The 12,469-nt window shown below is 51.2% G+C and overlaps 2 protein-coding genes across 2 annotated transcripts; one reads left to right on the top strand and one right to left on the bottom strand.

Annotated features, from left to right (window-relative positions):
• Nucleotides 1-25: 25 nt before the first annotated feature.
• On the top strand, nt 26-6,029 carry BJ171DRAFT_515971 (uncharacterized protein). Its single transcript, XM_053111997.1, has 20 exons — nt 26-715; nt 806-855; nt 987-1,063; nt 1,133-1,201; nt 1,395-1,491; nt 1,800-1,963; nt 2,164-2,202; nt 2,300-2,314; nt 2,443-2,516; nt 2,591-2,676; nt 2,812-2,873; nt 3,011-3,111; nt 3,309-3,474; nt 3,612-3,817; nt 3,935-3,965; nt 4,112-4,204; nt 4,398-4,525; nt 4,700-5,271; nt 5,350-5,462; nt 5,556-6,029. The coding sequence occupies exons 1-20, from the start codon at nt 77-79 to the stop codon at nt 5,855-5,857; spliced, it is 3,084 nt and encodes a 1,027-aa protein (XP_052964013.1). The 5' UTR covers nt 26-76; the 3' UTR covers nt 5,858-6,029.
• Nucleotides 6,030-8,291: 2,262 nt separating this feature from the next.
• On the bottom strand, nt 8,292-11,996 carry BJ171DRAFT_601292 (uncharacterized protein; the record flags this gene model as incomplete). The annotated part of the gene is made up of 16 exons (XM_053115080.1): nt 8,292-8,461; nt 8,664-8,759; nt 9,006-9,036; nt 9,202-9,407; nt 9,565-9,730; nt 9,853-9,953; nt 10,035-10,099; nt 10,193-10,284; nt 10,360-10,433; nt 10,605-10,643; nt 10,850-10,935; nt 11,043-11,139; nt 11,239-11,307; nt 11,411-11,487; nt 11,655-11,704; nt 11,868-11,996. The coding sequence occupies 16 exons, from the start codon at nt 11,994-11,996 to the stop codon at nt 8,298-8,300; spliced, it is 1,542 nt and encodes a 513-aa protein (XP_052964012.1). The 3' UTR covers nt 8,292-8,297.
• Nucleotides 11,997-12,469: the final 473 nt, after the last annotated feature.

Raw genomic sequence — 12,469 nt, 5'->3', positions numbered from 1 at the left:
GCCAGGACGAGGTCATCGCACGAAGCACGAAGGCAGGCCGAAAAAAAACTGGCTCGAGTGCACGGATCGAGCCAACATGAGGGTGTCCGGCAGGGACAGCAGCCGCCCACCCTCGTGCGCGGGGGGTGAAGCACCAGAAGGACACCAACAGCGACACCGGCAGCGACACCGGCAGCGACACCCATATTCGCCCTGCCGTCTGCCCGGTCCGACCATAGAAGGGCTGGCACGGATGCGTTGCCGTGCGCTGGCTTGGCTGACAACGGAGATCGGATGCAGATGTTCATTCCTGGCGGCCTTGAACCGAGCCAACCTGCCCCGTCCGATGCACCCAGGTATCAGTCGGATGACTGCGATCGGAGATATCGCTCGATTGCAGACAGCCTCGATCAGCAGCATCCACAGAGGCTCTCTGAAGCAAATGTACCCCGTTCATCCAGCCGGCAATCGTACCAGTAGTCGAACCCCTCCCAATCACGATGTATTGGCGTTGAGCCCTGGTCGACACTACCAGCAGAGTTGGAAGGAAATATATGCACTTTCTTGCAGCAGCGCTAATTCCAAATCATCTTTGCATCGGACGATGGCCAAGCGGTCCAGTGAGACCAGCGATCCCTACGAGGGAGATCTCGTCAGCTCCAACGACTCGTATCCCCTCCAATGCTATCGTGGCAATCTGACCTTTGGGTGGTCCGGCATCCACGCCAAGTTGAATGTGAGCTTCGCGTTGGACTGATTTTCCATCACAGACGATCGTGCTGATCACATCCTGCATTTCATCCTGACGACCGATTCTGGCCAACAGGAGCCTGCACGAGACATTGTGATCGAGTCCGGATACTGGGAATCTTCCATGTGCGTTTCTGATCTCTGAGCTTCACGTGTTCGGGCGTCTGTATATTCTCCGAGGTCGCTGAGAACCCGAGGAAATGAGGGCGATGGGCAGCTTGAGCATATGCCAACTTTCACTGATCCCCTGGCTCCAGGCTCTCGAGTCATATATATGAGATTCTACTGCGCGAAATCATGGGCTATCCAGCCATCAACAGGCTCTACGTTGGAGGTAGGTGACCGGCGCCGTTACAGCGGGTCAATGGCTTGATGGCGCCGGACTGATGAGAATCGCATATAGGGGTTGTAACTGGAAACCGGCTGAAGCACGGAGTCACGGATCTCTCGGTCGAGCTTTGGCAGTCGGACGGTGAGTCTGCGAGAGGGTGGGTGGCAGCCGATGGACTGGAATCTGCTGTTGCTGCATGGACCAACGACTTGGCGATGCTGTTTGCTGGAATCTGGGATGCACTCTGTGAGTCCAGTGCCGTAAGATATCTCTCGGATACTGCTGCCGGTCGATCGATCCTGATCCTGATCCTGATCCCCACCCACCGGCTCAGCAACATACTTTCAGCAAATGGTCGTCTTTGAGGAGTCGATCATCTATGCTGGGACAATCAACTACTTTGGCCACATCGGGTGGTACGTCCCAACCTGGTGAGCAGCCGCCGCTGATCAGTCGTTGCTCGTTGCTCGTTGCTCGTTGCTCGTTGCTCGTTGCTCGTTGCTCGTTGCTCGTTGCTCGTTGCTCGTTGCTCGTTGCTCGTTGCTCGTTGCTCGTTGCTCGTTGCTCGTTGCTCGTTGCTCGTTGCTCGTTGCTCGTTGCTCGTTGCTCGTTGCTCGTTGCTCGTTGCTCGTTGCTCGTTGCTCGTTGCGCGTTGCTCGTTGCTCGTTGCTCGTTGCTCGTTGCTCGTTGCTCGTTGCTCGTTGCTCATCCATCGCTCAATCAACCGTGTCGTGCCCAGGGTCGTCAATCAATATCCTCAATACTTTATCGATTTTTGGCGAGCGTTCACGAACCCGAATGTGATTGCGTTGTTTGTCCAGTCCGGGACGGGGCCACGGGTGTATGGACCCGGCGGCACCCCCGAATGCGACAACGTCCCCAACGGATGCATGAACGGCACATGTGGGTGTAGCGAATCGACGGGCTGGGTCAGAGCGACGATGGCCAAAGTGTGTTGGGAAGGGGGCAGACAGTGTTTGCATTGAGGCTCAACAGTAACACTACACCATCACGGCCATGACATCCGCAACGACAACGACAACGACAACGACAACGACAACGACAACGACAATCACATTCATAACGACAACGACAACAACCAGACATCCCGAAGCAATGCATCAATAACACCCATTGTGCTGGTACTATGCTGCATTATACTCTCCCGACTCCGTCAAGTGCATTGTGTGTTCTCTTGGCATTCCGAAAGCTAATGCTGTGTGGTGATTTGTCGAACAGAGTTCTGGGCCAGTGGTAAGTGCCGAACCGTCTTTTTTCTGTCATCATATTTGTCAATCGGGCATAGAGGCGGCAAAATCTCCAATTATCATGAATTGAATTGCGCCTGCATATAACTCATTCCTACCCTCATACTCGGACAGATCCCTCGTATGCGAGCTACTACAACGAGCGGCTGATCGACGGACTCAATCTCAACTTGACAATTGCCTACCTGGTATGATCCATATCGGAAGTGGCGATCGGGTGAATTTCGCATCTCATCTCATCTCATATCCGGTCTGTTATTAGGAAGGTCAATATCTTGAAACCTACATTACGGCCGGTGTACAGCCCATCGTCTTTTACAACTGGATTCCAAGTTTGTTCGTTTCATCGTAAGTTCGATCGAAGACGATATTGTTCAATTATGCAATCTTTCCTTTCCAAAATATCCCGCAGAGTGCATTGCCTGCCGCTGCGATTCCGATGACCCTTGGCATAGTATGGCACTGACAACGATTGCAACGCAGATACAATGTTACAAGAATACCATTCCCGTACAAGTCAAACTGTTTGGATAAGTTTTTTCTGAGTCAGTGTCTCTTCGACCATGCGAATCGTGACGGCACCTTAGTATCATGATACATCATATCAAGTGCTGTGTGCCCCTTCTGCTTTGGAATGTATGAAAGCACAGTGTATCTGACTTATGGAGCGGTCGCTCTACAGATCGAACATACACTCCAGTATCATGCGATTACCCGATGGACTACTTGTTCAAGGCCACAAGCGTGGAGTTCAAGAATGAGTTTATATATCCGTACGAATTGGTGCGGACTGATGCAACTGTTTCGGAGCATTCAACAAGCTTGAGTTCGGCCTGCTCTTGTCCCATATCCGCATGCCCCGATAACCACGTGGTTTGATGTACTGGGAAGAATGAAATACGCACGCGACGTAATGATGGCGTGGTCGTTGCCAGTCATACTGATCAATCTTTTGCATTCGATCCTTTGTAAACATCAAGCTGGAGAGAATGAAGCTGAACAATGAGCAAATCAACGAGCTCTTGATCCAGATTGGGCAAACAAATATGAATGACCTCGACTACGGCAATGTAGCATGTCAGTGGATAGTCGAAAACGAAGCAACATGGAGTTCGTGGATTCCAACACCCCCTGTCTTGGATGTTGGTGAGTCGGCTCCCTGGTTTTGGAATGGTGATGTATGACCTACCTGTTCTGAGCAACGATGTGCGCTTGAAACTAATACCGTAGTGCTGTTGAATCCTGCCCTCGCTTTGGCTACCGATTCTGGCTGTTGCGACTAGAATACTGCCCAGTTGGACAAGGGAAATACCAAATATCCAATACGACCGTGTGCTTGAAGTGCTCTCAAGGCTTCTACAACTGGAATCCCAACAACACCGATGTTTGCTCCGCCTGTCCGAACCTGGCAACATGCACTGGTGGATCAAATGTAACACCCATGAAGGACTACTGGATCAATCCCAACGGGACTACTCCGCAAATAATTGTAAGACTGACATGCTCCCAGATGATCTCGCCGAGTATAGATCGCATCTCATTCTGCGTTGGCATTTTCGTTAGGATAAACGAGACTGATGTGCTCATTTGCTAACCTATGTTGCAGAAATGCCCTGAAACCGGTGTCTGCTGGACATGTAAGCTGACGCAGGGATGGCCGAATCGGATCCAAACGACTCTAACGTGCAACGCAGTAATCTATTCTGCCATCGGCTACAACAATGCATATTCATTCCGAAAATGAACTAACTTTGCTGTTGTGGTGTGAATTCATGTGCTGCAGTGGCTTCCAACAACATGACTTCGCAATGCACGGACGGAATCGGAGGCGTTCTCTGCTGCGAATGCAATAATCCGGATCTCTACAAGTGGGGAGGTAAGAGCGCTACAAAAACAGTAGCGATGTTGATTCCACTGGCGGCTGAGACCAAGAGAGCGGATCATCATATGGTCGTATCTGCTATCAAATCGGAAGGCACTGATCAGTCAACGCGGCGGCTTCATAATGTGTATCAAGCTATGTATAACAATCGAACCGTTCGTTTCAAATTCCACGACCCCTATATTAGGTGAATGCGTGCCATGTCCTGGCAACCTTCCCGGACCTGCTCTGGTGCTCGTTGCGCTCGGGTGCTTCGCCTTTGTTCTCGTGATCTATTTGATGCCGAAAACATCTGGCGCGACGATCGACATTGTGGTACGCAGTTTGCGGAGTCTGCATTCTTTGTCCAGGTGCAATGACAGCACAGATCAGAAGTGATAGCGCTCAATGCGGTTTGTCGATGTGTATATCTTGTGTGGGGAAGAAAGTGGCCGATTCAGCTGATCATTTCCCTGTGCAATTGTCATATCATACGTCCCATCCCCCAAGACATTCTATATCCAAGTCGCCGGATTGATCAATGAACAGTTTGACTTTACGGAGCTAACGAGCATCATGTCGATCAACATGGATCTATCGACGACTTGCGTCTATCCGGTGAAAGGGATATACAAAGCGCTCTCGTTCTTCAGCGTTCCTCCCTTCTTGGCATTGTGCCTGCTGATCGTATATGGATGCAACATTTTGATTCGGCGGTACTATCGACGAGAAACGGCGATCTACACGCCTCTCAAAAAATGGATCGACTTCCACAACTCGGATGAAAAGGAAGGCTCGCTTCTTCCGTACATGATCCACTCTGCGTTTGAGATCATTATGTGCTGTGCGATTCCACTTATAAATACGTCGCTCGAAATTCTGGACTGCAGACAGATAGGCGATGTCAAACTGATGTATACAGCAGCCAACACAGTCTGTGGAGTCGGCGTGCATTTTTGGGCGACAATATTTGCAAGCACGGTGATTGCGTTCGTCCTTGGGATGGCGCCGTTTTGGTCGCTTGTATATCTCTATCGGCTCAAAACCCAGAAGAGACTAGCGCTGCAGGACGAGGAAGTATGGTAAGTCCAATGAAACGGCAGTATTGATATTGGAGCCGGTATTGGTATTGACGGTTATCGTGAACTGCTTTCGTCAAGGCATAAGTGCTTCTACATGTCCTATCGTCCCAAGTACTACTTCTGGCTTCCGGTCGGTCTAATCGAGCGAGGAGTGATTCTCCTGATATTCGTGCTCTATCGATCCGATGACGGTAAGTCCTTTGAATTCGATATGACAGCCCCCATAGCTTTGACTGGTTCGAGCGCAGAGCTACATTGACTCCGAACATTATGATGACCAATAGTCTACCAAGTCAACGTTGTTCGGCTGCTGGTCATTTTCCTGGTCGTGATCATCCGATGTTATACGCAGCCATACAGAAACCCGATGGAAGGGACTCTTTCTCGCGTGAGCGCACTCTGCTGGCTCACACTCGCCAGTATCGACTTTCTGTACATCTTCAGCTGGCAAGATGCGTCGAATCCGCTGATGTACTTTTTGACAGCGATTTTGTATCTGCTGCCCGTGTTGATAGTCGGGGTGTACTACGTGTTTTCGGGCATCGAGTTCATAATCCGCATGATAAGAATGCCCAAGAAGGTTTAGGACCATTCAAGATATGGTGATTCAGCCACTGACGAGGACTTTAGAGTGCTTCACTGAAGACAACCATGCTTACGCTGCTGTAGTTCCAACCTACTGCCTTGAGTCATATGCAGCACAAATGCATTTGTTTCTTGATTATGTTTCCCATGATATTTCTATACTATAGAGTGCGTGCACTTTTTTCAGAAAAAACGGGACACCACACCCGCTTTCATGGACATGTAGTATGTGATGAGCTTGCGTCTAGCCAAGCCATAAGAAGGGCGATGTAGGTGGCGACGGTGGTGCTTGAATTGCTCAAAGTACCAAGCAAAGCGTTGCCTTCTGGGACTGGATGCATAGCCCTTGCCTTGACGCATTTCCAACGGTGAATGGTGCTCTTGGACACACTGAATATGGAAGCAACTTTTCTCAGGCAATGGATGAGGGCGTAGCACCGCATCACAGGATGGTCGTGGCTAGCACGCGATGCTTTGAGGCAACAAAATATTCGATCAACGACCAAAGCAAAGGTGTCCCGTTATTGGAGCGCCTGCAATAGATCTGATCGACATCCTCTGTTAACGATCGATCCCGTGTAGCGACGATCAACTGGCATTGATAACGCGATGCAGGGTGTGGCGCATGCATTCGACCCAAGGAACATCTCCGGAGGAGGTCGTGTTTCTTGGCATCCAGGGAGTCGGGTCAAGCGAGTCGCTTGGTCTCCATCTGGATCTTGGACATCTCTGGCGACGGTGCAGCTTCTCAAAGCAATTGGAAACACTGGATCTCGGTGGACTCGATGGTTCCCTTCCTTTGCTTTCAGGAGGCATTCCTAAAGGCAGTCACAATGGTGTGTATTCAGGACCCTGGGAATGTAATTCCAACTCAATAACAGGGTGGCACATTTCGCATTGGGCGCGCTGTATTCAAGATTGTGCTCCTGCAACTAACCAAAGCCACCCGATTGCCAAAGACAGGAATGTAATCCCATGTACTTCCCACCGGGGCCGACAGATCACTGTGCTGAAGGCAATGATTGACGCGAGTGGTACTCAAGGGCGCGAATTCTCGTTACTTTCCGAACAAGCGGAGCTCTGACGCCAACAGAGAGACGCCGGTCCATAAATCCTCGACATTTCTGCGACATTCTTCTCGCATAGTGAGCGATGACGACACATATTGGGATGATATAGATCAGCGTCAAGGTCGAGTTGAATAGCCACGAATGACGGATACTTGGAGCAAGCATAAACATCATATTGTAACTTGCAAGCGCGGTCCAACAGAGGGCTGATACGTGACTGAGTTGGTTGTCCATGTTGTTCTTGTACGGATAGATTTGGTACCGGAATGATAGCACGAGAAAGAAGAGCAAGACGATGGCTAAATTGTTTCCGGCGGCTGGGTAGCACAGATGTGATTTATGTTAGGTTTGTGTTCCATGGATTTTGTGCCGAAAGCAGCAGTTACATGGGGGTCTTACAATCACGAGATGTGCAGAGCGCAAAGAGGACGAGAATGCTTCCGCGCTCCATCAACCCAATAGGGAGCCAAAAGTAGTACTTGGATCGAAATGAGTAGTAGAGGCACTTGTGCCTGTCAAAAGGAGATGGGCGGAGTTACGCGCAATACATGGGCGAAATCCGGGGCGGTTAACCGCCGTGGCAAGTCAAACAAAGGGAAACGCAAGTTGCCAAGCCAATAACACAAACCAAGCGTCTTCGTCGTCAATAGCCAGTTTGTTCGCCTTCTTGATTCTCCACATGAAATATGTCATCGCACATGGAAATATCAAGAGCATGATCACGACGATAGAGATGGCGCCAATCGTTGCCCAGTAGTGAGTGCCAACACCACAGATGGTGTCGGTGGCGGTGTACATCACACTCAATCCGCCAATGGTTCGACAGTCCAATATCGTAAGAACCTTGCTAAGGAAAGGGATGGCACAAAAAAAGAAGATTTCGAATCCTGAATTGATTGCGCTCGATGTCAGGGAAACGGTGCCGATGCTCAGCCGGAGGCGATCCTGGAGGAAAATCTTGGTTTCTGGCATTCGCTGGAGAGCCTTTCGGATCCAAAAATTGGCGAATACAACCAAAACAAGGTTGAGATACATGACAAATGGAAAGGTCAAGTAAACAAGGGTCTTGTAGATTCCGCGAACAGGGAAAATACAGAGTTGGGAAAAATCGAGATTCAGCGACACGGCACTGCCGAGGACACTTGAGTCGAACTCGTCGTTGATCGAAAGCGCAACCTGGAAGTAGAACGACTGGATACAAACGATGGGTGGAAGTAGGGGTGGGAGCGGTGAGCAGCGAATCGAGAGTGGAAAGTGGGAATCCATCAATCGTTCGTTCGTCACCTATTGATCCAATGCTCCGTGCCAATCCGTGCCAATCCGTGCCAATCCGTGCCAATCCGTGCCAATCCATGTCCACCTCCAGTCCTTCTACAAGCGGTCCCGGCCTTCAGATCGTGTTCTCACCAGTATATCCAGCGTGGCACCGGACGATTTGGGGATCATGTGGACAAAGACCACGAATGCCAGAGAGGCCATCCACACAAAGAACAGGATGCTTCCAGGCATGTGGTTCGGACATGCAACACATTGTCCTGTGGCCACCGAGATTGATGACATGGCGTTGTGAATCGCCGCAGAATCGGCGGCGCCGAATGAGGCATTAGCGACACACAGACTAACACCGGTGTTGACAGCCGGGCTGTTTCCACGCATCACCACACTCATTTGCAATCGGTGGCACGCCGCTGCGCCATGAACCCAGAAACGATCATTCCGAGTCAGCAACATACTCACCACCCCATTCGTACAGGCTTTGATCGACACATTGGGTGCACAACAGCCCTCCGAGCCCATTTGAGCACTGGCTTGTCATGTTGTTTGACCAGGGTTCTAGCGGTGGGTGCAGGTGCAGATATGGACGTATCGACGGTGAATATATCGCCAGTGGATATATCGACGGTGAATATATCGCCAGTGGATATATCGCCAGTGAATATATCGCCAGTGGATATATCGCCAGTGAATATATCGACGGTGGGACAGCAAGTCATGCCCAGCGCGCGGCGTATGGCATTCAACATCGATGCCAAGTCGCCAGAAGGGAATGTGAGCTTTTGTTCCGAAATCCAGACGCACCTGACCAACAAACACCGCTGATTGGACATGGCTTGTCGAAAGCGACGTGAGAACAAGTAAGCGACAGTGTGAGCGGCCATTGATCGATTGTAACTTGGCCCAGCGATGGCCCCAGCGCCGCTGCCGGTTTGTTTAGCATTCTCTTCTCCATCCCCCACTCCCACTCCCACTCCGCTCCACTCCCACTCCGGCCTACATAGATTGTGGCTGTGTAGCTGCTCGGATCGATCCAAAAGTTTTCTTGTGGTGTCACGTTTGATCCTCCCAAGCATGTCGCTAGTTCCGGGCAGCTCTGGCATCCGGATGGGTTGATTGGGTTCCAGTTGTATGTCCCATCGCTGCAAACCAAACACATGGTGACACTTCCAACGTTGTACTTTCCCTGTCCGACTGGACAAGACTCTGTTTCCACAGGCACAAGGACAGTAATGCTTCGAGTCAGTTGGCGTTGACCACACCAAAGCAGCACCAGCACCGGCACCGGCACCAGCACCAGCACCGGCACCAGCGCCAGTCGCACGACTCTTCGGCTCGGGCTGCTTGGCGACAGCTCACTCACCCACATCCAACACCGGTGGAGGAGGAATCCACGAGGCCCATATGTCTTCGTTGTCGTTGATCCATTGGCAGGCAACGTTTCCATAGTCGATTGACGTCATGCTTGTCTCTGCCAGATCTCTCAACATGGCGTCAATCTCACCGTTGCTGATTTTCATGAGCTCGAGCTTGACATTGGTGGTATGAGGGAGTGTGTGAGGACAGAGCGCACTCGGGCTTTGCCTGGTGCCGATCGCCATTGTTGTCTCGGACACCCCCAACAGCGCTTTCGATTCGTGCTGATCGTTACCAACTGGAAGGCGTATGGAAAATCGCGCTGGAACGCCACGCTTGATGCTTTGAACAGAAAGTCTATGGGATAGTCGCATGTGATATCGCTCTCCTGTCGATCTTTGATGATGCAGTGAGTTAGACAATCCCTCAGCCCCACTCCCCTTTCGCATCTTGGCAAAATGCCAGTGGTTGACTCACCAGAAAGGAAGCGATCCAAGCACGTCAAATCCTTGACTGGAAATTGGAGCCGCGTCAAGTTGTTTCTGTTTCATGAGCGTGTTAAGTTGAATCGTGAACATCATCATTGAATGACGTCTCAATAGTTACTGCTTGCACCCTCGCTTTCGATAACTTACTGCGCTGTCATGATGGCCGGCGTCCATGAGAAAAACATGATTGCTTGATGACGATCCAAAGCATCCTGAATAATTGCTGCATAGTTTTGACCCTGTGTCGACGCTCGCATTCAAATCAGCGATTCTCAGCGAATTTGCATCTACTGGGCAATACATCACTTGCTCACCAGATATCGGATTGTGATATTCAGCATAAGGCCGTCTATCAGCCGTTCGTTGAAATAGACGCTGTATGACGGATCTTTGGTGCAAGCATGTGAGCACACACATCCATGAGGCTTGATTCAGCTTCTGCCATCCGGATACTTGCCTATAGCCCAGAACTCTGTTGTGGAATGCTCATTAATACCGCGTCTTGCTCCATCTCCAGCGCTTCGCCAAGTTTGCGTCGGGCTGCTCAGATATTTCTTACCGACACAGTTTGGGTTTCCGACACACTGTCGAGGAATATCTAGATTGGAGTACACCGCAATTTTGATGGCAATCGTGTGAGTCTCATTTCAAACCCTCGGCTGTCGCATGGTTCCCATCAGACGCCCTCGTTGATTTGTCCTCCTCTCAGCAGTATGCTTTCCGCACATGTGCCATTCATGCACCCGTTCGTGATGTTCGTGCAAATCGGCATTCCCGACGAGTCCGTCACCGACGGGCCGGTACCGCTTCGTGGGTATACTGCCAAAGCCCTTGGGTCGTCCAAGGATCTCCAAAAATCGAGAAAGATGTTCGGATTGGCAGCCACAACCCTGTAGATATTGAAGGTATGAGGTCAGTACCGAGTCTTTGTAGTCAATGGCGCCAGTGCCCCGAATCATCGATCGAAGCATGGCTAGCATGAAATTGGACAGCATACCAACTGGGAATGTACCACCCGTTCTTTCCGACGTAGCCAACTTGACCGGCGTATATCACTGACTGTTCCACCGTTATATACTCCCTATAATACGAGGCTGGGTTGGTAATCAAGCAGCATCAGCGATTGCCATTGGAATACTGTAGATACAATCAGCTCCGAGCTCATGGGGTCGCGCAAATGCCCTCAGTCATACCGTCGGCTTGCCAAAGCTCAATGGAGACGTCGCTGTCGCCGCTCCTCAGTCGTGCACCCGTCGCGGCTCCTGTAGGCAAAGCGAGAGTGCCCCGTCAGATCGGATCGATGCAAAGTCCATTTTCCGGCCGCACCCGGTCGATCCTTGTGAGCATCGGTAGTCGAAACCATACCTCCCCAATACAGACGATTCGTCACATCATAGCCCAGAATGTCGCGCAACAGGATCTCGTAGATATGACTTGCGAGTCTAGCGAGTCGGGAATGCAAGTCAGACGAATGCTGCAATATCGGCTGGTCTCTCTCGCAAGACAGCGTCTGCCGATCAGTTGCATTAGTCAGGAAAACACGCTGAATTGGAAACATCCACGGTGGTCGGAGCGATATGTCGTGGTGTGCAGCCAAACGGGCTGTTACCGTGACGAGTCCCAGTCACCCGATTCCACGACAATGCTACGTCTGGACTCCTGTAGGATCGAGAAGAACGCACGTCAATGCACCGCCGACTCACTTTCATGGCGTGTGTCATTGCGGGTCGAGTGCCTTCATTGTTCCCCGCCCATGGTTTGCATGATCGGGGCTGGTTCTCACTTCTAAGAAAGCAAGTCATCGCAAAGTTCCTATCCTTACAGCGAGCCTCGAGGCAATGCCTTTCCAGTGGAAGGTATTTGTGTCTTGAAAGCACTGGTATGGATACGAGTCATCGGCCAGCACCAAATCGAGTGCATTGGCGGTGCTGGTGGTCGCATTCTGGCTCATCGAGGCGAACTTTCAACCCTGGGAGCGACTTGCGACAACTGACGACAACTGGCGACGCGCTGAAGGTTGCAGGGCGAGAGGCGGGTTGAAACGGAGGCAGGGGCGGCGGGCAATCTGATATCGATGGATCTCAATGCGTGAAGACGGCGGCGGGCAGAGAGAGAACTGACAACGCTTGCAGCAGACAATGGTTGTGCCAGCCGAAGAGACATGCCGTCACAGCGGGCTGAGCGTAGCGATCGGGCAGATTTGGCTGCTCTGCATTTGGTTGCGGTGGCTGTCATGGGCATCATATCCACCCATGCGTATCCATATCGATGCTGTTATTTCAGTGGGTCGTACACTGAGTTGGATCTAGCCCTGTCCAAGGGCAGGGCCTGATCCAAGATCCATGATCGGAGACATTGGGACGCCGAGACGCCAGTACAGAGCGGCGTGTGATCCACCACAGCCCGATTGGATGCGAAACAAGT

The sequence above is a fragment of the Polychytrium aggregatum genome (assembly GCF_025602895.1).
Source record: "Polychytrium aggregatum strain JEL109 chromosome Unknown BJ171scaffold_35, whole genome shotgun sequence".
NCBI lineage: Eukaryota > Fungi > Chytridiomycota > Chytridiomycetes > Polychytriales > Polychytrium > Polychytrium aggregatum.
This window is presented reverse-complemented; position numbering and strand designations above follow the sequence as displayed.

Excerpts from the sequence above, each read along its gene's own strand:
- BJ171DRAFT_515971 (XM_053111997.1), top strand. The coding sequence starts at position 77 with ATGAGGGTGTCCGGCAGGGACAGCAGCCGCCCACCCTCGTGCGCGGGG. Across the intron at positions 2,517-2,590 it reads ACTTGACAATTGCCTACCTG|GAAGGTCAATATCTTGAAAC; the intron begins GTATGATCCATA and ends GTCTGTTATTAG. Across the intron at positions 3,112-3,308 it reads TTATATATCCGTACGAATTG|CTGGAGAGAATGAAGCTGAA; the intron begins GTGCGGACTGAT and ends GTAAACATCAAG.